The sequence below is a fragment of the Desmodus rotundus genome, chromosome 1, assembly GCF_022682495.2.
Source record: "Desmodus rotundus isolate HL8 chromosome 1, HLdesRot8A.1, whole genome shotgun sequence".
In the NCBI taxonomy this organism is placed as follows: domain Eukaryota; kingdom Metazoa; phylum Chordata; class Mammalia; order Chiroptera; family Phyllostomidae; genus Desmodus; species Desmodus rotundus.
The window spans coordinates 154,265,369-154,291,452 of record NC_071387.1 but is presented as its reverse complement, the minus strand read 5'-3'; the positions used below and the strand labels follow the sequence as shown (position 1 = coordinate 154,291,452).

At 39.8% G+C, this 26,084-nt stretch overlaps 1 protein-coding gene across 1 annotated transcript in view; it reads left to right on the top strand.

Annotated features, from left to right (window-relative positions):
• Window positions 1-26,084, top strand: part of ADGRV1 (adhesion G protein-coupled receptor V1) — a 489,468-nt gene that overhangs the window by 177,414 nt on the left and 285,970 nt on the right. Inside the window, exons 61-74 of the mRNA XM_045197863.2 lie at window positions 601-724; window positions 1,837-1,975; window positions 2,364-2,549; window positions 2,813-3,045; window positions 4,867-5,015; window positions 5,753-5,954; window positions 7,079-7,298; window positions 9,394-9,633; window positions 11,107-11,256; window positions 12,549-13,022; window positions 18,110-18,253; window positions 20,616-20,790; window positions 21,555-21,690; window positions 23,423-24,516. Of these exons, the coding sequence (XP_045053798.2) occupies window positions 601-724; window positions 1,837-1,975; window positions 2,364-2,549; window positions 2,813-3,045; window positions 4,867-5,015; window positions 5,753-5,954; window positions 7,079-7,298; window positions 9,394-9,633; window positions 11,107-11,256; window positions 12,549-13,022; window positions 18,110-18,253; window positions 20,616-20,790; window positions 21,555-21,690; window positions 23,423-24,516 (3,666 nt within the window). The remainder of the gene's footprint in view (window positions 1-600; window positions 725-1,836; window positions 1,976-2,363; window positions 2,550-2,812; window positions 3,046-4,866; window positions 5,016-5,752; window positions 5,955-7,078; window positions 7,299-9,393; window positions 9,634-11,106; window positions 11,257-12,548; window positions 13,023-18,109; window positions 18,254-20,615; window positions 20,791-21,554; window positions 21,691-23,422; window positions 24,517-26,084) is intronic.

The following is a 26,084-nucleotide window of genomic DNA, read 5'->3' as shown; positions in this document are numbered from 1 at the left end:
TCTGTTGCCAAAGAAAGTGAGAGCTCAGTAATGCAGTCCTTGGTTTCAAGAAACCCTGTGTGCTTCCACAAACAATTTTCTTCAAGTTACTGCTCAGTTATACTATGTATGTCAAATTACTATGGTTTTTATTTCTGTTTTAGTAGGACTATTTGACACATTTTTTATAAATGCTTATAAGCAATTAATAGTCAGAAAATTAAAAATGAAAGGTAGCTTAAAGAAATCTTGCTTTTGCCCCATAGCCAATAGAAATAGCCAGAAAGCCACCAACAATGATCTGCAAAATGATTATTGTAGAAGTGAATTAATACAAAATGGTAGCGGACTACTCGCTTATCATAGGAGTGAGAGTGGAGTTATTGCCCACTTTCGTTAAATTGTGATCTTGGACAAGTTATTTGCTAAGTCTCTTCAATGCACTGATGTGCTCAAATGTCTTCAGGGTAAAATGAGCATATTAGTACCTAAGTTGTATGATTACCATGAGGATTAACTCATAAGATTAGAATATGGAAAGCACTTAGAACATTGCAGGTACGTACTAAGAGAATACATGTGTTTGCTATGTAAGCTGTATATATATCATCTTCAACTTAGGTAGCGCATCAATAATCATTCGGGGAGATAAGGGAGCTTCAGGAGAAGTTGGGGTAGCGCAATCGTCCAGGCACGTCCTCATTGGGGAGCCCTCAGCAAAATATAATGGGACCGCTATCATCAGGTGAGGATGGCATCGTTTTTCTTTGCCTAGGTTAGGGTTTTAAAGTTTGGTGTAAATAATTAGCATTTTTATGCCTTAAATACATTTTTCTCAACATATGTATTTTTCAAGCATTGTTATTTTATATGTTGGTAACATCCTGTGGAGAGTAGGACACATTTTTTGGTACAAAGTGAAGATGTACTCTAATGGTTAGAGCAGGGGTGTCAAACTCATTTTCATCGGGGGCCACATCAGCCTTGAGGTTGCCTTCAAAGGGCCAAATGTAGTTTTAGATCTGTATAAATGTAACTATTCCTTAACTATTCAGTGAGAGCTTGGCCGCCGGGTAGAAACAAGGTGGGGGGCTGGATTCGGCCCACAGGCCTTGTGTTTGCCACCTGTGCTCTAACCTGTGTTGAAGTCAGATTTTGAAGAGCTTCCTGGCTGTTTCTTGGGTGATTTGCACAACCCATGCTGTGGAAAGCACATTGGGTTGACGTCAGATCTGTGCTTTTGGCTCCGTCACCAGCCACATTTGTACTTCACCTCTGTCAGCTTGTGTATCGTCGCTACAGGTCATTCTCAGAAAATCATCTGAATCAAGCACTGTATGATTCTAAGTGTTCTGAAGTTAGGGCCATTATATAACTATATGATGGTCATAGGCGACTTTGCTTACTGCAGTTCTTTTCATAAAGAGTGGGATAGCAACTAACAGTGACGTAGCTGAACTTGAATTAAAACGTTCCCTTTTTGGTACTTTTTCCATTAGCACTGCATGTGCAGGTGTTTCCTGTTAGAGAACTTGGTGAAACTATTAATGTTTTGTACCTTGTGTATTAAGCGAAACTCTATAAACGACTGTTTTTTATTCGTTTAAACCTTCTACTTTTAGTGTTCAGCTTTTGCTGGTGTTCTTGTCAAGTGGATTTGCATGAGTTCAGTACCCTGAGTGTTACTATCTTGGAATTTTAAGACTTTCCTTTGGTTTATAGTTGATAGATAAGGTTATTTAAATGCACAATGTTTCTGAAATACATGAAAATTGTTTATTGTTGAAAGACACAGCAAGTCTGTATGAAAAATTCCTTCAGTACAAATGTATTGAATATGCGTATGTGTTGTTGTAGCCTTGTTCGTGGCCCAGCGATTTGGGGGGAGGTCACAGTGTACTGGAGGATAGTCCCCCCATCCGTGGGGGAGTTTGCTGAAACATCAGGGAAGCTGACAATGAGAGAAGGACAGTCTGCGGCGATTGTAGTGATCCAGGTACTAATGTCACTGGTTTCTGACGGCGGTGTCCAACCCTTGGCCAGCGGGCCCCATGAGGCCCAGGATGGCTATCAATGCAGCCCAACACAAAATTGTAAATTTACTTAAAACATTGTGAGTTTTTCTGTGATTACATGTTGCAATGTGTTTAATGTGTGGCCCAAGACAACTATTCTTTTTCCAGTGTGGCCCAGAGACTCCAAGAGGTTGGACACCCACCCAGTATGACCTTTGCTCTGTGTGGGAGTGGGGGTGGTGAGGTGGTGAGTGGGGTGGTAGGAGATGGTTAACATCCCAGATTTGTTGTTGATGCTTGCGTGATAGATGTTTTTCTCTTTAGATGTTGAGGATTCTGCTGCTGATGGCCCTTTTTGTCCTTCTGTAGGCTTTGAATGATGACATTCCTGAGGAGAAGCGTTTCTATGAGTTTCAGCTCACTGGGATCAGTGAGGGGGGAGTGCTGAGTGAAGGCAGCAGCACTGCCAATGTCACCGTGGTGGCCAGTGACCTTCCCTATGGCCGGTTCTCCTTTTCACATGAGCAACTCCGAGTATCGGAAGAAGTACAATGGGTAGAGTGTGAATGCTTAAAATCTGAAATGCTATTTTTGATTTTTATATTGTAGCAATCTTTAAAAAGTGTTTCCTTGTTCTTTCTTATTCCAAAGTTTTCACAAACCGACTTGCTCCTGTTATTTTAATATATCGTTTATATACTTTCAGAAATTTATAATTTCAACAGAGCGCTGGTAAACAGAACTAGAGGCAATAAAAAATAAGTTTTATCTGATAGATTAACCATCCAAGTCAAAGAACAAACCTCTTCTCTCCGTAGGTGAACATCACAGTCATCCGTTCGGGTGGATCCTTGCGCCCCGTGAGACTCTGGTATGAGACAGTGAGTGGGAGCGCCGAGGCGGGAGTGGATTTTATCCCTGCACCAGGCGCGCTCCTCTTTGAAGCGCACGAGATGGCGAAAAGTGTGCAAATTGAAATCCTTGATGATGACCTTCCTGAAGGCCCTGAGGAATTTTCTCTAGTACTTACAAAAGTGGAACTCCTTGGAAGGTAAGGTAAAGAAGGGATATAGGAAAAGAAAACAAAACAGAAAGAGAGAAAGAAAAAGTGAGTGCTAGGTTGTGTAGGGATTAATACAGAATTGTGAAATTGTTCCTTCTCTTCTCTTGCATAGATTTATGTGACATTAGAGCAGTGTATGGTAGGAGATTATGACAAAGACTGCCACACTATGCATTGTCCTGAAATATATTATTTTCCCCCTGAAAGTTGAAAGCATGTGTTTCTCTTGTGTGCAGTCACTCTGGGCAGCCAGAAAATTGAACACGGCACGGGCAAGAGTAATTTGGTGAGGACATAGAGTAACTGTTCTCTAGGTCAGAGATCAGCTGGCCTGGGGTGGGGGGCTTTGTTTCCCCCTATTTCTGTCTCTATACCTGTGAATGGGCTGGAGTGAGAGATTTCCTTTGGCAATCAGTGAAGACTGTATTGTGTCTCCGTGGGTGAATGAGGTAGACGCTTGCCCAGTAGCAGTTTTATAGGGGGTTAAAAAATTTTGAGTCAAAGGGGTCATTAATGTGCACCATGTTCCCACTGAAGATCAAGAATGAGCCATATGGAGGCTCTCTCATTCTCTGATTTAGTGGGAGGGTCTTAGTTAACAAGGGTGAGTTAACACTTAAGATCTTAAATTTCCCAGAGATGATTCTGCGTCTTGCGATGGGAATGAATTTGTACTCATATTAAGTGTGTTACAATTTGGCCTGGTTAGTCACTATTTAAATCAGTAAAATTTGGTAAAATTAGCTCAAGTGTGAGATATCAGTGTTATTGACTAAGAAGGACTTGAAGCATTTGCCCTCTCTGTACTACTCTTTAAAAAGGGCAATTTTTACATAAGTTTAATTCTGGGGAAACAAGTTTTACCTTACAGATAAATTTCTAGTCTTCCTTTGATCCAAAAAGTATTATAAACCCATTTTGCTGGCTGGCTAGAAAATTACTGCTTATCTACAATCCATCTCAGACTACTGATAACAGTTACTCTTATCATTTAATATTTTAATTCCCTTTTTCTAATTTTGCCTTACAGATAATCTTATTTAATAGTTCTCAACCATTTGAAACTAGATGGGGTAAAAATACCAGGTACATAGAATTTGGAAGTTGAAGGAAGGACTAAAAGGCTTAGTGCCATTTTTTTAGCTTCAGGGATTAAAGTGATATAAAACTCTGGAAGTCAGAACTTTTCTTAAGTGGGAATAATATCAATCTAAAAAAAACTTCCTTTGCATCGATATGTCATTAGACAAGAAAACTACCATCTCTATTAAAGACCAGAGGCATTGATTATAATTGTTTTCTGCAGATATTAAAGTATTTTCTTGAATCTTGAAGGTTTAGCTTGGAATTTCTCCTGTGACATAACACTCACTATTTCTCTGAAGTAACCTCTCAACCTAGCACTGTAAATTTCCAGCCCCGCGGCCTCCATCTTTGAGGGCACCGTAGTTTAATACCCATTACCGTTTTGGTCCGTTACCGTAGCGTGTGTTTGGTGGTGCATTCCTAGCCCCGGAGTTTCATTTTACAACAATTTCTTCTCAGTTCCCTCGTAGTCATAGTATCTCCCCGTTGCCCAAGTTTAATAACTTCACATTAGTTTGGATTGCATGCAGGCAGTGATAATTGTGAGCAGCACAGAAATCTGTTTCAAACAGCATTGCAGGGGGGAAAGGAGTAGTTTAGTGTTGGGAATTTTAAAAAGTATTAAAATGCATAATAGGACTAAGTTATAGGAGGTAAGAGGACCATTCAATTCATGCTAGGGAATTATATACTCTTTTATTTTATTTTTTATGACTTTGCAAGAGGCTATGATTTTACCATCCAAGAAAATGGACTTCAAGTTGATCAGCCTCCTGAAATAGGAAACATCTCCACTGTGCGAATCACAATAATGAAAAATGATCATGCAGAAGGCATCATTGAGTTTGACCCAAGGTATACCGCCTTCGAAGGTACGTTCAGTTACCTCATTTTAAATTGACCACCACTTCTGAATTACAAGATACCTGAGCTCGACATTAGCAGTTTGAATTCTCATATGTACATTTTCTGTATTTTGGGTGGGGGTGTGTACATACACACCTGTACATATATACCTTTATATGTATATGCACATGTATACACACACATGTACATGTGTGCCTTGATATGAATTTGTGCTTTAATGTATTTATATATTTATTTAAAAATAAATGTCGAGTTACCTTTGGGCAATCTCGAACCTTCCTTTTACTTATATGTGCCAAAGCTGAATGGTTAGGAACAAGGCAATTCAGAAAAATTATGTTTAACCTTAGGATTATTGAAATATTCACATTTTAAACATTTTTATGACTATATTTTTAACTTATGCAACACTTAATTGTCTTTGTGATTAGAAATCAGTGACTATCCACTTTCTAATAAAGCGTCACTTATTTGTAAGATTGCCTATGCCGAGGATTATGTAGGCTATTTAAATTCTTAATCATACTGTTCGCTGGAACTTTCAATTTGGACAAATTTTATTCTTCCTAAAAAACAAGTCATGAAGTTTCCAACAGTCATTTTTTAATGTGACAAATGAACTAGGACAAACTGAGTGCTTGCACTGCACCATTGTATTTAATCGTCATGCTTAATTTGACCGAGTCCTACAAAGTGAGTAGCTGTGTCTGGCACCCCAGTTAATCGGAAATGCCTGTTACAGTGGAGGAGGATGTCGGGGTGATCATGATTCCAGTGGTGAGGCTGCATGGAACCCACGGCCGTGTGACAGCTGACGTCATGTCTCAGGGCTCCTCTGCGGTGCCTGGTCGCATCGATTATATCCTGCATGGTGATTCCGTCACGTTTCAGCATGGGCAGAGCTTAAGCTTCATAAATGTCTCCATCATTGATGACAATGAAAGGTAACTATTTAGTGCTATCAGAAATACAGTAGCCCCCCGCCCTTATCCACAGGGGATATATTCTGAGCCCCCAGTGGATGCCTGAAACTGCAGATAGTACTGAACCCTATATATGCTATGTTTTTTCCTATACATACCTATGACAAAGTTTAATGTATAAATTATGCACCGTAAGAGATTAACAATAATAACTAATGATAAATAGAATAATTATAGCAGTATACTGTAATAACGTATCTTAATTGTATTCTGCTTACCCTTCCTCTTATGATGGTGTGAGGTGGCGATACCGTGGTGATGAGATCAAGTGAGGTGACTAACTTAGGCCCTGTGACATAAGCTACTGGGAGGGTTGCTTGAACAAAACACTGTGATGCTGAGACAGGCAATCCGATAACCCGGACGACTACTGAGTGGGTAGCTTATACATGCACTGAACAGAGGGGTCATTTGTGACACAGTTGGGAGGGACTGGGTCAATGGGAGATTTCATCATGCTACTTAGAATGGTGTGAAATTTAAAACTTACAAGTGCTATTTCTGGAATTTTTCATTTAGTATTTTCATACTTCATTTGGCTGGAGGTAAGTGAAACCGCCAAAAGCGAAGCTGCAAACAATGGGAGGCTGCTGTAGGACGGGTATACAGAAAACATGAAGAGTGGGTTACAGCCCTTACCTATGTTTTACAGTTGTAGTAGAATTTTAGATTACATATATGGCTATGAGGAACAGGTGATAAATTGGGGGGAGGGCGCACTGGGGCTGAGAAAGGGGTTGGGAGACCATTGTGATTGTATGTTACTTCTTTCAATTACAGGCATAATAATTTTTTTTACCTTAGACTTGAAAAATCTAATAAGAATTTAGAAAAATTCTGAAATTCACTTCTTTAATGCATTAAGCAGTTAAAACGAGAAGAAGAAAGTTGAATGACCAGCCCAGGTTATATATAATATTGAAGTTGATCATTTTTTGCCTTTAGCTGAGCACTCTCTTCTTCTCTCTTCGTGTGTGACTACTGTGCCTTGAATATGTATGACCAATTAGGAAAATGAGTAGTTATTTGGATTTTAGAGGCATTTTAATGTATTTAGACTCACAGAATTGCTCCTTTCTATGCAGTGAATTTGCAGAGCCCATTGAAATTCTGCTCATTGGAGCTACTGGAGGAGCGGTCCTTGGGCGCCACCTAGTGAGCAGAATCACGATCGCCAAGAGTGACTCTCCCTTTGGCGTTGTAAGATTTCTTAATGAAAGCAGAATATCTCTTCCTAATCCCAATTCCACAATGATTTTATTCTTGGTGCTGGAGCGCACTGGAGGCCTTTTAGGAGAGATACAGGTATATTTTTTTATTCCCATGGTTTTAAAAATAATCTTTGATATTTCAGTTTGGCATTAGACTTTCTTATTCCTCAAATATATTCATTTATTCACAATCAATGATATGTATTAATTACCTAGTAGATGTAAAGTAGCTCCTGAGTTATGTGAGGCACATAAAAATGTATGAGGCATACAGCTCCCTCAGCATATAGCTATCCTCAGGGAACTCTTGAGAGCACATTAAAAATTAAATGATGGATTCTGGTAGAATGCATTAATTCAGCAAGTATTTGTTGAGTGCTTTCCCTGTTCTGAGCACTGAGAACACATTGGTGAGCAAGACAGACCTTGCCTCTGTTCTCATAAAGTTTTTAGAACAATACACAAACAAATAAAAGGAAGATGATTGGATAACGCTAAGTGCTTTGCTGGAATATAAAATCAAGAGACACAATCACTAGTGACCTGCTGGCTACTCTTGATTGGATGGTGAGGCTGTGACATTCAAATGGAAGCTGGACAATGAGAAACAGGTGGTCATGTCATTGTTCACTGTTAGAGGGATAAGTGTTTGGGGCGAGGGAAGGCCAGTGCAGATCCACCAGCCTGGCATGTTTGAGGTCTGGAGAGGTCCGTGTTGTGAGCAGCTCGGAGGTACTGGGATCATAGCACAGGACAGATCATGGGCTTAGTACCTGTTTGATCAGGAGAACCTCCTAAAACAGACTAAAGATTTTATGCTAGGTGCAAACAGGATGTCATTAGAAAGTTTGAAGCAGAACACTAATGTCGATGTCACTGGGTTGTCATTTTAAACAGCTCCCTCAGGTCAGTTGTGAGGAAAATGGACTGTGAAGAAGCCAGATTAGAAGCAGGATGGGCAGTTAGGAGGCTATTGTCCTGTAGTGTCCAGGGCAAAGCTGTAAGCACAGACAAGGGTGGAGATGGAGATGGCAAGAAGGGAATAGACATTGGGTGTGTTTTGGAAGAAAAACTCATTGGGCTAAAGGAAGCTGAGGAGGAGAAGAGAAGAATCAAGGATAACTGCTACGATGTTAGTTTTAGCAACCAGGTATATTATAGTGCTGCTCACTGCAGTGCAGAAGCTTGGGAGAGAATCAAGAGTTCAGTTTGGCCACGTTCAGTTGAGACAGCTACAAGGTGCCCCAGGGGGAGGGGTCGGGCAGTCAGGGGGCTGTGCAAGTGCAAGTTGTGGGGGAGGGGTTAGGGAAGCTTTTGACACAAATGTAGACATTTGGAACCATGAGGCCTGAGGAGGGCAGAGAGAAATGTGAAGGATGTAGACCTGAACCCCAGACTCCCAGCATTTAGGGATCTGAGGAAGGAGAGCCAATGAAAAAGACTGAGAAGTAAAAGAAGAGGAAAACTAGGAAAGTATGTGTCATGTGAGCATCATGTAAGTCAAGAGATACAGGACACACTGTTTTAAGAAAAAGGAGATGATCAATTGTGGACGGTGCTGATGCAAGAGAAAAGAAGCGAAGCGAAGTGCCCAATTTTCTTTCTTCATGGATATTGAAAAACATATGATTTTAAATTATAGGAACTTTTAAAAATGCATTTATTACACTGTAAAAACTTTGTTTCTTATTAGAGGTAATGAAAATTTCTGTTCATTTTACACTGGGAACTTACTGAAACATATTTAGAAGAGGTTGCACACCCAGCAGACTTGTTGAGTGGGTTTATTGTTCAAACAGGTTTTGATTGGCAGGACCTGAGCGCACATCAAAACGGTGTGTGCTCATGTATTCAGTTTTTTTAATTTCTCAAATACATACTTTTCAATATGTACTTGTATATTTTCATTATCCTGTGATGGTGAAAAATGGCTAGGTGTTCATCTTTCTCTTGCTAGACATTGTTATTCATGAAAACTGATACTCTGTAGCTACACAAATATCAGTGATTAAAACTTTGAATTGATAGCAAGAATGTTCTGGAAATATCCTAGAAAATATTTCATATATATATATATACACACACACACACATATATATATATATGCATTTTTTAAATACTCCATTAACTGCCAAGTAATTCTTGATTTAAAACTGATCACATCTATTAAAAAAAATAACACCCTGCAGGTGAACTGGGAGATAGTAGGACCCGACTCTCAGGAAGCCTTACCACCCCAGAACAGAGACATTGCCGACCCCGTGAGCGGCTCCTTCTATTTCGGAGAGGGAGAAGGTGGCATGAGAACCATAATTCTGACAGTCTATCCTCATGAAGAAATTGAAGTTGAAGAGACTTTTGTTATTAAACTTAAACTTGTGAGAGGAGAAGCTAAATTAGACGCCAGAGCTAAAGATGTGACGTTAACAGTAAGTCTGACTTTATTTTCCCACAAAGTTTTTGATGGAGTTATGAGAACATGCATTTGCATTTTTTTGAAACTCTATAGGCTTATGATGAATTGGAAGTTATAAAACCAAATGAAGTTATAATAATCCCTATGGTGGTTCTGTTACTTTCTTACATAGCCTTATTATTGGTATTATTTCTAAGAAGGCTTTAATATAGTGAAAAATACTTATTTTACACTCTTCAAGAAAAATTTGGTGTTTGGGAAGTTATTTGCCACTTTCAGGGAGCAGTATTTGTGATCATCCTGAACATCTGATATCTTTGCCATCAAAGTACATAAAAAATATTAACTAGTTATGAGTCAGATTGTGTGGAGGAAAAATGGCACTTGTTCAATTAGCACAACGATGTGTTAGGTTAGACTTGAATTCAGCACATTTGATACCGACTCCCCTGTCCATCAGCTCAGAAACTACTTGGGCCAAGGCAACTGAAATCAATAGAGAAATGGACATCTTTTAAGTTTGTAAAATACTCATTTCTGGGGTCTGTATCAGTTATATTTTACCAGAGAAATAGAGAGAGAGGGAGGGATGGGGGCAGAAAGAGAGAGAGAAAAAGAGATTGATTGATTGACTTTGTGGGAACCAACAAGCTCTCCAACTCTGGGTTTTCTTATATTTGAAATTTTGGGGGGGGCTGAAGAGGTTGATAATCTTGGCAGAGGACTGTTTCGCACTCCCATAAAGGATTCCAAAACAGAATATGGCAGAATCCAAACAAGCCATCCCTTTTCCCAGATTAATTTAGCGGAAAAAGAAGTGGCAAGCAGGCAGTCTGGCAGGCAAAAAACCCAGGAAAGGGTTGAAGTTGCGGTCTTGACTTTGAATTTTGTGAGGCAGGCCAGCAGGCTGGAAGCGCAAGCAGGTTTCTAGGTTGAGGCACACACACATTATTGAAGATAATCTCCTTTACTGAAGTCAGCTCATTGTAAATATTGATCACATCTACAAAATACCTTTATAGCAACATCTGGAGTCGTGTTTGACCAAACAACTTGACACTGTAATCTTTATGTTGACACATAAATCTAAGCATCACAGGGCTTTTTGCTGCTCTCTGCATTGTATTATAACCAATAGAAAGAAGTTAGCCAGAAATAACTGGTTATATAAAACAAATGTAAGGCAAATAAGCCTAAATTGAGGCATCAAAGTGCTATCCTTTTGAGATTCTACAAATTGTAATTTTCTGGGCACTTATTTCTATTATCCTTGGGAATAAGAAAGTACTTGTTTTAGGTAACAATCAGTGCTGTAAAGAAAGGTTTTAAAAAATCATATAGCTAGGTACATTATATTTAAGTGTTATTTTTATGTTTCTTCTATTTCTTCAGCTATCTGTGTATTAACAGATAATCTGTGTAAGTTAGATAATGTATTTTCAGTCGTAGTTGTTAAATATGTAATTCACTCTGCTTCTATTTTTAGATACAAAAGTTTGGTGATCCCAATGGTGTAGTCCAGTTTACTCCTGAATCTTTATCTGTGAAAACCTACTTGGAGCCTTCAGCTCTGGAAGGGCCCCTGGTCATTACCTTCTTTGTCAAAAGAGTCAAGGGCATTTTGGGAGAGATTAAGGTACCATATTTCATCTGATTTTTTATTTATTTTTAGAGAGGTGAAGGGAGGAAGAGAGGGAGAGAAATATCAATGTGTAGTTGTCTCTTGAGCACCCCCTACTGGGTACCTGGCCTGCAACCCAGGCATGTTCCCTGACTGGGAATCGAACCAGCGGCCCTTTGGTTCAAAGGCCCGCACTCAATCCACTGAGCTACACCAGCCAGGGTTCATTTAATTTTTAAGTAGAGTGAAAATTTGCTTAACAAACATGGTTGAGAAGGACAGAGAAAACTGCCTGGTTAAAGGTTTTAACCAGGGTTAAAGGTTTAACTGGTCTGGTTAAAGGTTTTTACAAACCAAAGTGACATGAGTTTTCAGGGAAGCTGAGAAGGTTCATTTAAGAACCTTCGGGATGTGCAGCCCTCAACCTCCAGCAATCTGTCTACATTCTGTTACAATTAGATTAAAGACATCTTCATTGCACTCACTCATGAAGAGTATGACTAAACTATTTTGTATTTTCTTGTTTGCCATAAAGTGAAGCTTTTTCTACTTAAATCTCTGAATGATTTTTATAAATTGCGTAATGTATTCTCCAGGGCTTTATTTCTCAGTATAATTTTTTCACTTACAACTGATTGTTAAGAGGTTTCATTTGTGTGCTCATTGGTACAGAACATTTGAGGGCACCCTTGTAACCTAGATCTGTGGGTCAAGATCCTTGTCTCACAGGTCTAGGTTACTTGTTTTCTCAAAAAATATATTTTGTGAAATTTCTCTATGAAGTTACCTATTTTCCTGTAACTGGCACTTGTTCAATTGACTCTTTATGGTTTGGAGGCTGAAAATCCTTGGGAAAAAACTCTTAATTCTAAGAAATTTAATAGATATCTTCTTGTAGTTAAAAAACAAACAAAAAATTCTGATAGGAAGCATTAGATTACTCACTTTTTATCCTTCAAATATTGCCCATGATTTACTATTGAATGTATTTGTGGTCCTGGCATTTTAAAGTTAACTTGCTCCTCTTCTTCTTTTCAAGTTGCTATTAGTTTAGAAGAAGGTATGAGTAGATTTTGTAATCTTGTCCTGCAAATCGCACATGGCAGCCTGAAAGAGTTACTATGCTTTCGGGATGCAGGTGCCACTCTGTACTTTCTAAACTCACTGCCTGCTTGGAGATTTTAAAATATAATGACGCACAATTAATATTTCCTTTTTGTATATTAGAAAGGAAAACATATTTTAAAGGATTTTGGTTCAGTTTACTGAGTTATATAACATTGCTGGACTTTTTCCTTTCATTTTAGGTTTACTGGGAGATAAGTAGTCAGTTCGATATTACTGGAGACTTTCTTTCTACAAAAGGATTTTTCACCATTGCTGATGGAGAAAGTGACGCGAGCTTTGATGTTCATTTGCTACCAGATGATGTACCTGAGATAGAGGAAGAGTATGTGATCCAGCTTGTTTCTGTAGAGGGAGGAGCAGAACTGGACCTGGAAAAGTGCATCACACAGTTCTCTGTTTCTGCCAGTGATGACCCGCACGGGGTGTTTGCTCTGTATGCAGATCGCCAGTCCATACTTATTGGGCAGAACCTTGGTAGATTCATCCAAATTAATGTCACCAGGCTTGCTGGAGCTTTTGGAGATGTGGCTGTTAGATATCGAATATCCTCTGATCATAAGGAGCAGCTGGTTGTTACGGAGAATGCCGAGAGGCAGCTGGTGGTTAGTGATGGTGCCAGATACAAGGTGGACACGGTGCCAGTAAAGAGTCAGGTTTGTAGTATTTCTTTAGTGTCCCGGTCATTCCAATCAAACTTCTTCAGTGAGAGCCTGGACCTACCTCATGATTAGTTTAAATCTTAGTCATGTATTTAAGTGTAACCATGAAAAATGCCTTGGAAAATGCGGAGTAATTATTGCACAGTACACAGAAATGAGGTATTTGCAGATTACAAGTGAATAAATTTATTCCAATGTGGAGATAAAAATACAGGGTCCGGCGGAAGTAATGCCTCTTTGAGTGTGATTAGTAGGGTAATAATATGGGTGTGATAATTTATAGTTTTAATTTGAACATTTCACCTAAAATGCCATATAGTGTGCTTGAGTGTGATATTGTTATGTTACAGAATTACATGCTTATGATTTTTTAATACAGGATTTTGTAATAAAAAAGGGATATTATTTGTGCTAGACCCTGTATTTTGTCTAGATAGTAGCAGGCATTAATTTAGTACTTAAGACGTTCCAGAAATTATTTCAGTTGCTGTACGTCCACAGCCCGATGTACACATATGCACACACATGTGCACGTGCACACAGGATACCTGCTGAAGGGGAGAAGTGTAGCCTTCCCTGTGGGACTGACATGTGCTCCCTGGAGTTTGGAGGGGCTACGTGAACACAGAGACCACTTCTCTTCTTGCAGATCTGGAACACAGGGAATCAGCTCTGACTTTCTGTGATGGTAATAAAGAGAGAAGGCAGTAGACTGGTCTGGCAAGCATTTGGGGTGAGATTGAAAAATATGTGTGGATTTCCTGTGAGTCAAGTAGATACCTCCCCAGGCTTTCTCAGTCTAAACCATGGAAAGTGATTTGAGTGACCCTTTTTTAAAAATCCTCACGATGATATTTTTATTGATTTTAGATGGGGGGGAGAGACAGAGAAAGAGAGAGAGAGAGAGATGTGAGAAACATCAATTTGTTGCCTCTTGTAGGATCCCCGACCAGGAATCAAACCTGTAACCTTTTGGTATATGGGACGATGCTCCAACCAACTGAGCTTCCCAGCCAGGGCATGAGTGACTTCTTTGTGTTACTCTTTCTGAGGATGGAACATAACTAGTATCATTCTATGTGCATAGGAGAGAAATTAATTTATTTTGTACATGAGATGCATTATGGCACTGGGGATTAATTATCTCATGGTTGAGAAAGGCTGCCCCAGAGGGTAACCAGATTAGAATAATCTGGAAAAGAATCTGTGGGGTGGATTATGAAGCTAGGAGAGAATCTCAAAAAGGCCATCATCCCTGGAGGAATAGTGAGGAGTGGAATTCTGAAGTCTCTGAGGAACACCCACCTCAGGTCCATGAAAGGCTCAGAATTTGAGTGCTGTCTTCATGGAAGGAGAGAGGTCAGCCAGCGTTAGGCAAGAAAGGACTGCAGCAGTGAGGCAATATTTGGTCATCCTTTTTCACAGCGGCCTCTTCTGTCCCAAACCTTGAAAGTGCCCGAGATTGGTGCAGATTCTAAGGGGGACAGAAAGAGTATTGAAACATCCTGCTGGGAGCCCTTTCCCACTGTAGATCCTGAACCATGAATCTAACAAAAACTGGGACAAACGGGAGATTTAACTGTATGCATGATGGAAGTTTTGATTCGTATCAGTCTGCCCTTTACTTTCCTGAAAGTAACTGAAAGCCTTGCAATTTACCCACAACATTGTCAACAAATAGTGGAAGGAAACCCCACAAAGCACTAATAGGAGAAAAGTGAATCAGTTTCTTATTTGTATTTCACTAAGTTTAGCCCACTCAGTACTTAATTATCTTAGTTTCATATAAACTTATGATCAATAGAAAATAGGCTGCTATTCAGAATAAGCAACAAGCATGTTATACTAATCTGTACCTACAATGTAGCCTTTTTTAATCCTCACTGGAGGACATGCCTCTTGGTTTTAGAGAGGGGAGGGAGGGAGAGAGAGAAACATCGAAGAGAGAGAGAAGTATCAACCCATTGCTTCCAGTATGCCCTGACTGGTGGGGGGGGGGGGCAAATGGCGACTAGGTATGTGTCCTGCCTGGGAATTGAACCCATGACCTTCGGTTTACGGGATGACGCTCCAATCAATTGAGCCACACCAGCTAGGTCTTGTGTAGCCTTTTGATCTTTGTGTTCCTAAATCTTTACTTTTGTTGTTTATTAAAGGAGAAAACTGGAGGCTTTTCAGTGAGACAGGAGTTCCATGACTATTCCCTGTATACCCCTGTAGTTCTTTGGGAAATTGACTCAATGCCACAACCCTATTGTATCAGTTTCTAACCTCAGTTTCCTATATCCAGAAATTCTCAAGACTGGAATAGAGTGCGAAGCTGGGGAAATAAGAGCTGGATTAACTTAACCAGAATATCATTTTGTAAAGTCTTGTTTACAAATTATCAGAGTTTTTATTTTTATTATCAGTGTGGTTAAATTACATAATGCAGTTATAGAGCTACACAGTAACTTGAAACTTTTTTGCAGACATATCTATACATCATCATCTGCTAAACACATTCGAGTTATAATCTGCTAATGAATACAAGGGAACTTTCCTTCAGTTTTTATAGGAGTAGTTTTGTTTTATATATCTGTATGTATAGTAAGATTTGACAATAAGACATGGCACATCAAAGATGAGGTCATTCTATTATTTTACTAAGTAATGTGAAAAGCACAAAATTATTCTCAGACTATGTATAGGAAAACCAAAATCTGTGATATATATTACATGGACCAAAACCATTGATCCGCCTAACTCTGAGATTGTGTCTTGTGAGTCCAACCTGGAACATTTTGTCTAGGTAGGATGGTTGTCCTCTTTAGATTTCATTTTAAAAGCTTAATAATATGGTTTATAAAGATACTTAGCTTTCCTAATACCTATTTGAACCGTCTGTGAATTTTTCAATATCTTTTTTGGAACATCGTTGAATTATTTTTTTAATTTCCGTTTTCAATAGAGAGTAACAAAAGTTTACTAACATGCATACATGAAAGCTTCCTCTTATTTCCTTATTTTAATGTGATTTATTAACATATTTAAAATTGCGTAGGTTTCTTCTTTCTCTCACATTCCAGGATTGTGGTGTCAGCCTGATGCAGATTACATTAGGTGGTGGTGTGTGAATCAGGGCTCCAGGATAAGTATTTGGGGCATGCACTTAAACCAAGAGAGGATTTTTTCAGTGGTCCCTCTCTTCCTACACATCCGGGATATAATGCATTGCTCTTTGAATTTGCAAAGATATTAATGAAAAGAATTACACACAGTTCGACCTGTTCGACCTGGTAAAACTTAGAACTTTGGACAGGTCGGCTGCGGACAAGGCAGGGGGGGGTCTTTGAACAGAGTAATTTTCCATTAGGCTCTGAAAACGAGAAGACACTTGGTGCTGGTTTAGCATCCGGACCTGAAGTGTAAACTGTTGCCTCCTCTGGGTAACCACGGACTTGTTAAGTGAGGTACGTGCTGATGATAAGAATCATTGACCCACTAAAGAAACGAGTCTAAGTTAAAAAGTATTTAAGCTAGAATGCGAGAAGAATTTTACATTTGTGCTTGAGTCGCTTATTCAAACATTTATTGAGTGCTCACTCTGTGCCAGCCATTGTGATGTGATAAGCAACCCAGAAAGAAAGGTGACAGAGATATGGACCCCATCTTCACATTGCTCCTTGTCTAGTGCAGAAGGCCCATGAACCGCCAGTTATAGAACTGTGGATTAGCAGGGTTTGAGACGGCCAGGATATTACGGGGCTGTGAATTCTGTTTGTGCTCAGATGCGATGGAGCCTCCTGGGAAATACGGAGAATAGCGCTGGTGCTGCAGCCCTGGGTCAGGGAGACGGAGGGGCGCACTGGAGAACATGCGCACGCCCAAGTCCTTCAAGTTTCTCCTCAAAGTTCCACCTGCTTTTCTTCTGTAGGCAGGCCAGCTTTTTCTCAAATTGCTGTTACTGCTGTTCAACTTCACTGTTCAGTTTGCCGTGCCCTGGGGATTTGCTGTCACACAAGTGCGTGTGTGCTGAGTGGGCTGGCGAACAGAGGAGCCAGGGGGGTGCACATGCCTGGGGGCCTGGCCCTTCATTCTTTAGGAAATAGGGACAGAAATCTGTGGTTGCCGTGCCAGTGAACTGCATGGGGAAGGAGGGGCACACCCTTGGAGGAGAGCGGGAGACATGTGCTTGAAGTCAGGGCCCTGTGACTTATTCCTGTTTCCTTAGCACTTGACCTATGATTCATTCATGTTCAGTGAGTATCATTTTGACAGAAACGAAGATTGATTAAATGAATGTAGCATCTGTGACCCTCTTGCTGCGCAGCGTTCGAAACCACTGCGGTACATGGTTTGCACATTTGGGGGGTGTGATGTATGTTTAAGTACATTAATTATCTTTATAAGAAGAACAACTCCACAGAAACGGTTATCGTTACATTCAGTAATGATGTACAGAATTTTTGTAATCTTCCAAGTTGTGGGGTAACTTGGGGGCTTATCTATTATGAACAATATTTCTACGGGAAAATGTATATTTAAAAAAACTTAGAAAACCACCAATTTTAAAATTCAGTATTTTCCCTATTTTGTTGGATTCTACACCTTTGAACATTTATGATTTAATAATGGTGTTAGCAATTTGTCAAATATTCAAATAGTAAGTACACCTAAATTATCTATTTTGAGTAAATATCAGGGTTATTAATTACTATCAATGAAGATGGAAGAAATTGAGTGTTTCTGGCTTTAGGGGCTGATGCTATTCAGCTGTGATCTCTTTCCATTCCTGTAGCATGTGATTCTATCACTGGTGCTACTTCTTGTGAGTCTCATCATTCCTGATGCCACTTGGAAACACATGGAGAATTTGCAGATTTGTGGTTTTTATACTGTATTACCATCACTCTTTACCCCACAGTCTTTATAACAGTGATTTCCTTTTTTATAACATTGGGGAAAGGGCACAGGTTGATGAAATTGATACAAATGTATCCTGAAGCAGTGTGCTAATGACTTATGCAAGATGTTAGTATTTTTCTCTGAAAGTTATTATTTTTACTACTAAAAAAGTCATTGATACTGTTTGTTTGTAGGTCTTTCTATCACTGGGCTCTAACTTTACTTTGCAACTGGTGACTGTGGCGCTTGTTGGTGGACATTTCTACGGCATGCCAAAAATTCTCCAGGGAGCAAAGTCTGCTGTGCTTCCTGTCCCTGAGAGAGCGGCCAATTCTCAGGTAACTGGCCCTGGGTGTGGTGTGTCCGGGAGAAACTGGAGGGCAGCTTTTATAGGAAGGACTAAGATTCGGACAGAATTTCTTGAGATTTACTATTTCCTTAAATCTAAGTAATCCTCCCATCTGGCAGTGGGATGGGTGAAGAAGGTTGTAAAGGAGTTAAGAATTACAAAATCCCAGTTATGAAAGTAATCATGGGGATGTAAAGTACAGCACAGGGAATATAGCCAATAGGTGTCAGATGGGCACTAGACTTATTGAGTTGATCACTTGATAAAGTATATAAATGTCTAATCACTATGTTGTATACCTGAAGCAAATACAATATTGTCAACTATAGTTGAAAAAAATTAAAGAAATTAAAAATAAAATTAAAATCTAAGTAATACTATGAGTATCAAAGTAGACATTGTGGATATATTATTTGAAAATAATTAGTCAATTTTCAACATTAGAATAATATATTTCCTTTTAGGAGTTTTAGAAAGTTTGTCTCATAAAATCTGAATGTACGGTACAGAATTTTTAAAGTAACAATTGCCTAGAGTCAGAATTTCCAGGGTTTTTTCCTTGACTATTGAGGTATTTTATGCTAAATAATTAAAATTAGAGTGAAACATCAGTTAATATTTCATAGTTTTTCATTTACTAACCTTGTGACTATTTGCCCTTAATTTTCAAGGCTCTCTGTCCTGTGGCATTTGTGTTGATAGTGTGGTGGTAACAGCCAGTGGCACAGTTGCACTAAGCATTTGAATCTTCTCCCCGAGTTCATTGTAGGAAACATCGTTTTCTCGTCACTTCGTGAATTCCATGAGAACGAAAAACGGCTTGAGGAGTTCACTTCCTGTTAGGCTGATTCCGCCAGCACAGGAATAAGATAGCATATGGTAGCATACGTATTTTTGAAGCCATTATGAGGAATCGTTGCATCCTCTTCCTTAATCTGGGAGCCCCTTCAGCTTGACCGAGACAGGCCTGGCCCAAGATGCAGACGTGAAGTCAGTGCAGATGAAGGGTGGGCGCGTGGGCAGATCCATCCAGCAGCTCATGTCACAGGGTCTCAGGTCATTCATTCAGTTACTCCCTCATAAACTGCTTGGTCCCTTAAGGTGGAATTCACCCACAATAAAAATAACAGGGAGGAACAGTTTTCTTTCTACACCTCCTCTGTTCAAGAGGGTATAGAATTTAATAATGCTTTGAAGTTTTGCTATCTTCTTTTTGCTCACAGGTTGTTAAACAAATGATTCCTTTCAACTGGCTTCATTCATTTCACACAGTAACTGTTTCCTACTCCTTGTCCATGCACATTGTCACAGCACTGTATCACCTCAAAGCACAAGACCAGGGCTAGTCATGGAGCACTGCCATCTGCACCATGTCCTTTGGACTCCTTACCAGTATTTGTATGGTGTGTGTGTCTGTGTGTGTGACGCTGTGGCTAGGACACTTTTAAACAGCCTCTAGCCATGTAGCAAGCATGATCTCAAATGTACCAAAGCTTTTGGCAATCTAATCTGGTGTCAAAATGGAGTTTTCTTGTTTGTTTCTTGTTCTTTTTTATCTCAGAAGCTCTCCTGTGTCACCCTCTCACACTTTTCTGCTACTCTCCATTTCAATTTATAATGGGGAGAATGAGACTTAATTTAGAACTGTTGATCCCATGGTATCCCAAATTTGTAGATACCGGGACCAAAAGAGGTAAACTGATTTGTACAAATGAAGCCAGGCATCTGGTTTTATTCTTACTCATTGGCTAGCACTTAATTCATCTATAAATCATTTATAACCTCCAGGGTACCCTGGGAAGATTGTCCTTAAGAAAAGATCTTACTTGATGTGGATGAAAAAGATTACTATCTTTTTAAAAATTCTTTGAATCTTCCTTATCCTCAAAAATAAGATTAAATTGAATCAAAGAGCTGCAAACAACCTTAATAGAAAATCTATTTCATGGTGCTCATTTTTGTAAACAAAGAATATATTAATGTGTCTTAGAAAGAAGTCAATTTCAGGTCTAGACAAATTGGGTTTTAAAAAGACCCATGAATAAGTCACACTACAGTGCTATTTTTAACCTTTTGCTTTCATTTAACCATAACTACATTTGTCCCTATGAATATTGTCAATCCAAAGGATTATATCCTGATTTAAAGTTAAAAACTATAATCAGAATTATAAAATAGAATAAATTTTCAAGTCTCAGATATCATTTCTTAAACATTACTCTTCAGTTGAATATATTTTAAAACAGGAAAATAGATTGTGTAAACCAAGAGTAAGTTGACTTTTAATTCACTCTTCAGACAACAAGAACCTTTAGAAAGAAATAAAATGTTCTCGGCATGTTTTTCCTCAGGTTGGATTTGAATCTCCCGCTTTCTCACTCACGGACATCACTGCTGGAATGAGCCAAGTGGTGATTTCTAGGAGAGGCACGTATGGCTCCCTCATGGTGGCCTGGGCAGCGGGATATGCTCCTGGGTTAGAAATCCCTGAGTTCATTGTCATTGGCAACATGACTCCGAAACTGGGTAAGTTAAAGCTTTTTTAAGATCTTCTCTATAAAACATGGAGGTATGTAACTGGCCGCTAGTTTTCTTGGGTCATCCTTATTCTGGGAAAATGAACTGCTTGTTTTTTAGTATAGTGTTCCCATTGTTAAGTGATCAGAATTGTAACAGCTGCTTGGTGAGGATGGAAGTTTATTCAGTCAAAATAAAAAATTCATACCTTGCCTGGAAATAGTGGTCACTAAGCAGACTGTTTATACATTAGGATTTTGTTAAAAGTAGTTGTAAAAAACTTAATTTGGACCATACAATAAAAAAAGGCATACCTTTGTGTCGTTTAACATGTTTACCTGAATATTTGACAATGGAGCAACTGTTACTTAATCTACTTTTTATTTTTTTATTATAATTATACCATTAGCTTTATGAGGGCCAGCGAGACGCAAATGTTAGAAGGCTTGATGTCTACCAGCTAGAGTAGACAGGGATTGAAGGCAAGGTTTATGTGGTCCAGGGAACTTGCTGTGAGTTTGTTTCCCTCTTTTCCCACTTTTAAAATGTTCTCGTTTTTGTAGACTATCATAGAACTTCTTAGGCTTGTTTTATTTACTTACCTATTTATTTATTTAATTGACTTTATTGGGTGACACCGGTTAACAAAATTATACAGGTTTTCCAAAACAGAATTTTGGAAAAGGAAATATTTTACTACATGTTAAAGTGTTGAATCCCAATTTAAGAACTCAGAAATGACATCCTGCTTCGCTTTTCATGTTTCCTTTCAGGGAGCCTTTCGTTTTCCCACGGAGAGCAAAGTAAAGGTGTCCTGCTGTGGACGTTCCCCAGCCCTGGTCAGCCAGAGGCCTTTGCTGTCCACCTCTCGGGAGTACAGAGCAGTGCCCCTGGCGGGGCCGAGCTTAGGTAAAATGGCTCTGAGGAATAATCTGGAATGTATCATTTGAAACAGGAAAAAAAACCCCAACCCCATAAGGATTACTTTCCCTGAAGCAGATGCAGACACAGTTTTGGTGTAGAACAGCATGTGGTCTGCATGCCTACGATGCCACGGAGGAAGGCTGACCTTCGTGGTCACCACTACTGTTTGCTTTGAAGGGAGGTCAGCACAACCTTTAATTCAAGGTTGGCCTGGAGTGATGTATTCAATAAGAAACATAATAGCAAAGCCACCTGTTCTTAAAGGAGCTGTCTTTTGAGAAATAGCTGGAAAATACTTGCTTTCCCCAAGGGATTCAGAGTAAGAAGAAGCCATCATAGAAGGATAATATGACTTGTACCAATGGCTCTTTTGAGTTTAATTTAAATCACAATATTTGCAGATAAATATATGCTAGCCAGAGCGCTTCACTCTTCTCATATCTGGGATGCGCTTGACCAGAACGGCAGAGGGCAGACCTTACAGCCAGACTCAGGGATGTAGTCCTGGCTTTACCGCTTACTTGCTGTGTGATTTAGGGAAAGTTACTTCATCTTTCTGTTCTTCACTCTACTTACTTGGAAAATGCAGAAAATGTGTGGGCAAAATTGACGTGTGTTCAAGTGTGTTTCTATACATGTATGTGTGGGAAATACCAGTGGGGAGAATCAATATGGCTTTAGGTTGTACATATATCATTTCAGAGGTGTTTGGCCACAGAAAGTATTTCAGGCTAACAAATTCAAATGCTTTTTAGCAACAGCACTAATAGCTAAGTTTTACAGTGATTACCCTAGGCCAGGCATTGCTTTAAGAATGATGTGTATTTACTCTCTTATTCTTCACAGCAGCCATATTACATAGATGCCATTATTAGTTCCATTTTAGAGATAAAGTGAGTCACAAATAGATTGTGTAACATACCTAGTGTCACACTAGTAGTAGTGGTTGGGCCATGATTTGAATTCAGTGTGTCTGGCCAGTCTCTCTGCTCTTAACCATTGAGCTATGTGTTGAGTCATCAGAGCTTTACAGTAGAGAGTGATGGACTCCAGGGTGTCCTCCTCGAAGGCATTCACATTTACATTAAAAAAAAAACCTGTTAGCCAAAGAAAATACGTCTGTGGTTTGGATTAAGCCGACAGGCTACCAGTGTTATCTCTGACATAACTACTGACTCACAACAAAATTCACAGGATAAAGCTGAGGATTAAGAACAGTCATGGATGTTTCTTCCAATTCACACAGAAAATGTTAGTATCCTTCATGTGAGACACTAGTTTCATGATGAGCCAGTTGCAAGAGATAAGGATTGTGCATCTAGTAGGGCCAACTATTTCTATTTGTAGATGAGAAACTTGGCTGACATCCAGAACATTCTAAGAAAACTTTCAGTTTTCTGTGTACCAATCATGACAGAGAGCCTGACGTGTCCGGCCCATCAGAGAGCTGCTCTGGGATGACTGGAGAAAGAGAGCAGAGACCCATGAGTTCTCGCTTGGCCACCACGTGTTAGGTCCCTGCACCAGTCACGGCAGCTCCTGTTCTTACATTTCTCAGGCTCGGTATGGTCATCAATAAATAAGTAGGATTTTACAGAACGTGAAAGGGCATGTCATTTTTAAGATGCCCTCATGAACAGCATGTTAAGTACGTAAAAGGTGAATCTCTGCCATGGTGTTCCTATTTTCATTAATTCTTTCTTTTCTTTTTTTTTAGATCAGGTTTCACTGTGGCTGAAATTGAACCAATGGGAGTCTTTCAATTTTCCCCTAGTTCAAGAAATATCATGGTATCGGAGGACACACAGGTGATCAGATTACAGGTGCAAAGACTCTTCGGGTTCCATGGCCATCTCGTTAAAGTCTCCTATCAGACAACTGCAGGAAGTGCCGAGCCCCTGGAAGATTTTGAGCCTGTTCACAACGGGGAGCTGCTTTTTCAAAAATTCCAAGCTGAGGTTAATTTTGAAATAATCATTATTAACGACCACCTTCCTGAGGTAGAAGAATTTTTTTACATTAACCTAACTTCGGTAGAAATTAGAGGGTTACAAAAGTTTACACACACAAACTGGAGACCACGCCTGAATCTAGATTTCAGTGTGGCTGTAGTCACAATATTGGATAATGATGGCCTGGCGGGAATGGATGTTCCTCTTCCCAAGACAACGGTGGCTGTCACTGTTGACACAGCTCTCCTTCCCATAGAAACGGACTCCTCCACCACACACCCTGGCATGACCAAGATAACTGTTGTTCCACAGCCAACCGAAATGGTTGCCATTGTTACTGAGATCCCCGACAAACTTGTCACCCTTCCTGGTACATCTGCCATGTCTGACAAGCCTGATTTGGCCACTGTAACTGCAGGTGTTTATATTCATGGAACATTTAGTCTTGGGCCGCCCATCATTTATGTTGAAGAGGAGATGAAGAATGGAACGTTTAACGCTGCAGAAGTTCTTATCCGAAGAACTGGAGGGACTGCTGGCAACGTCAGTGTAACAGTCAGAACCTTTGGTGAGAGGTCTGCTCAGAAGGAACCAAATGCATTGCCCCTTCGTGACATCTATGGACTTTCCAACCTGACGTGGGCAGTCGAGGAAGAGGACTTTGAAGAACAAACTCTTGTCCTTACATTTGTAGATGGAGAAAGAGAACGGAAAGTATTGTTTCAAATTTTGGATGATGATGAGCCTGAAGGGCAGGAATTCTTCTACGTGCTTCTCACAGACCCTCGAGGGGGAGCACAGATTGTGAAGGGAAAGGATGACACTGGATTTGCAGCTTTTGCCATGATCGTTATTACAGGTTTGTCTTTGAAATGATGGACATAAAAATGTACTGCATTTTTATCAGGATTTTTATAAGATCATTCTATCTTTAATTTAAAGGATGAATTACTTGAATCATCATAGTTATTCATTAAAATATTATTTTCTCCAGGCTCATAGACACAGAGCAGCCTGGAGGTTGCCAGAGGGAGGAGGGCTAGGGGACTGGGCGAAAGAGCTGAAGGAAGTAAGAAGTACAGATCAGCAGTTACAGAATAGTCACAGGGATGTAAAGTACAGCGTAGGGAATATAGTCAATAATATTTTGATAATTATGTGTGGTGTCAGGTGGGTACTGGAAATATGGGAAACACTTTGTAAAATATATGATTGTCTAACCACTACACTGTACACCTGACACTAATACAAAAAAATACTGAAAGTGAATAGTAATTGAAAAATAAAAAAATTAAACATCATTTTCCTGTGGCATGGACCCACATCATGAGTACATGATGAGTACATGATGAATACATGATGTTGTTCCAAAGTGCGAGGTTAGACTCTAATGAACTGTAAATGTCACTTAGCTCAGAGCTGAACAATCTATAAATCCATACTTTCACAATATAGGGAAAACCTTAAACATACTTAAGTCCATGTTCTTCTTCCAGAATATACTTAATTTAGTCATCCAATATACAATTGCCTATAGTGCTTTGACACTCCATTCTGAATTTCCCAACCACTTTCAGTAATCCATCCCAAAGTCTAAGATTTCATTATCAAGAATTTCCTTGTATGAGTTGGCTGTGGGGGAGCTTTGCCCTCAGAGCCCCCATCCACTGTGGATGAGAGTAAGTCTACCAAGACATGATCTGCTTGGGGAGGAAAGGTGGCTGATCTCTCAAAGGACAAGACCAGCAGCCTGTTCCTCAATAGGCTTTTATTGGGTTTAATTTGCATAGGAATACAGGGCCTACAAGTAAAGCTCAATCATTGTCAGGCAGTAATGATCAAACAATAGATAACATATAATGAACTCAGGGCTTATTTAGAGTCAGGGTCAGATGGCTAAAGGGCCATAAAACTTTGGGAAACAAGCTCATTTCAGGCTTGGACCCTTATCATTTAAATTGAGGGTATTAGCAAAGCAGGTTTCACAGGATTTTACGCATTCTTTCTTAGGCCTGATCACCCTGGGAACCCGCCCTTTCCAGTACAGGGCCACACCCACCTCTGGCATTGTTTCAGGCTTAAGGTTGGCAGGGGAAGTAAGGCAGCCAAGAGATTAGGAGAGTTCTTGCAGACAGAATGAGGACTCAGGCTATGTCAAAGCCGAGGGGCGAGGGTCCATCACCCCCTTTTTCTATAGCCCCCCTGCCAGTCCTTCCCTGAGGGCCTCTTCGTGACCATGCTTGTCTTAGGTTGTCCCTCCCTTGAGGAATCTCACCCATCATTGGCTAACCAGTCATTCACTGGGGGCCAAGCTGGGTGAAGTAAAGCATGCAGAGGTGGTGTTCCTGCCAGGGAGATAAGCTTTGTCTCCTTAGTGGCTTAGGGTCCCAAGGTCTCTCACTCAGCCTTAGCCATGGGGGGTTACAG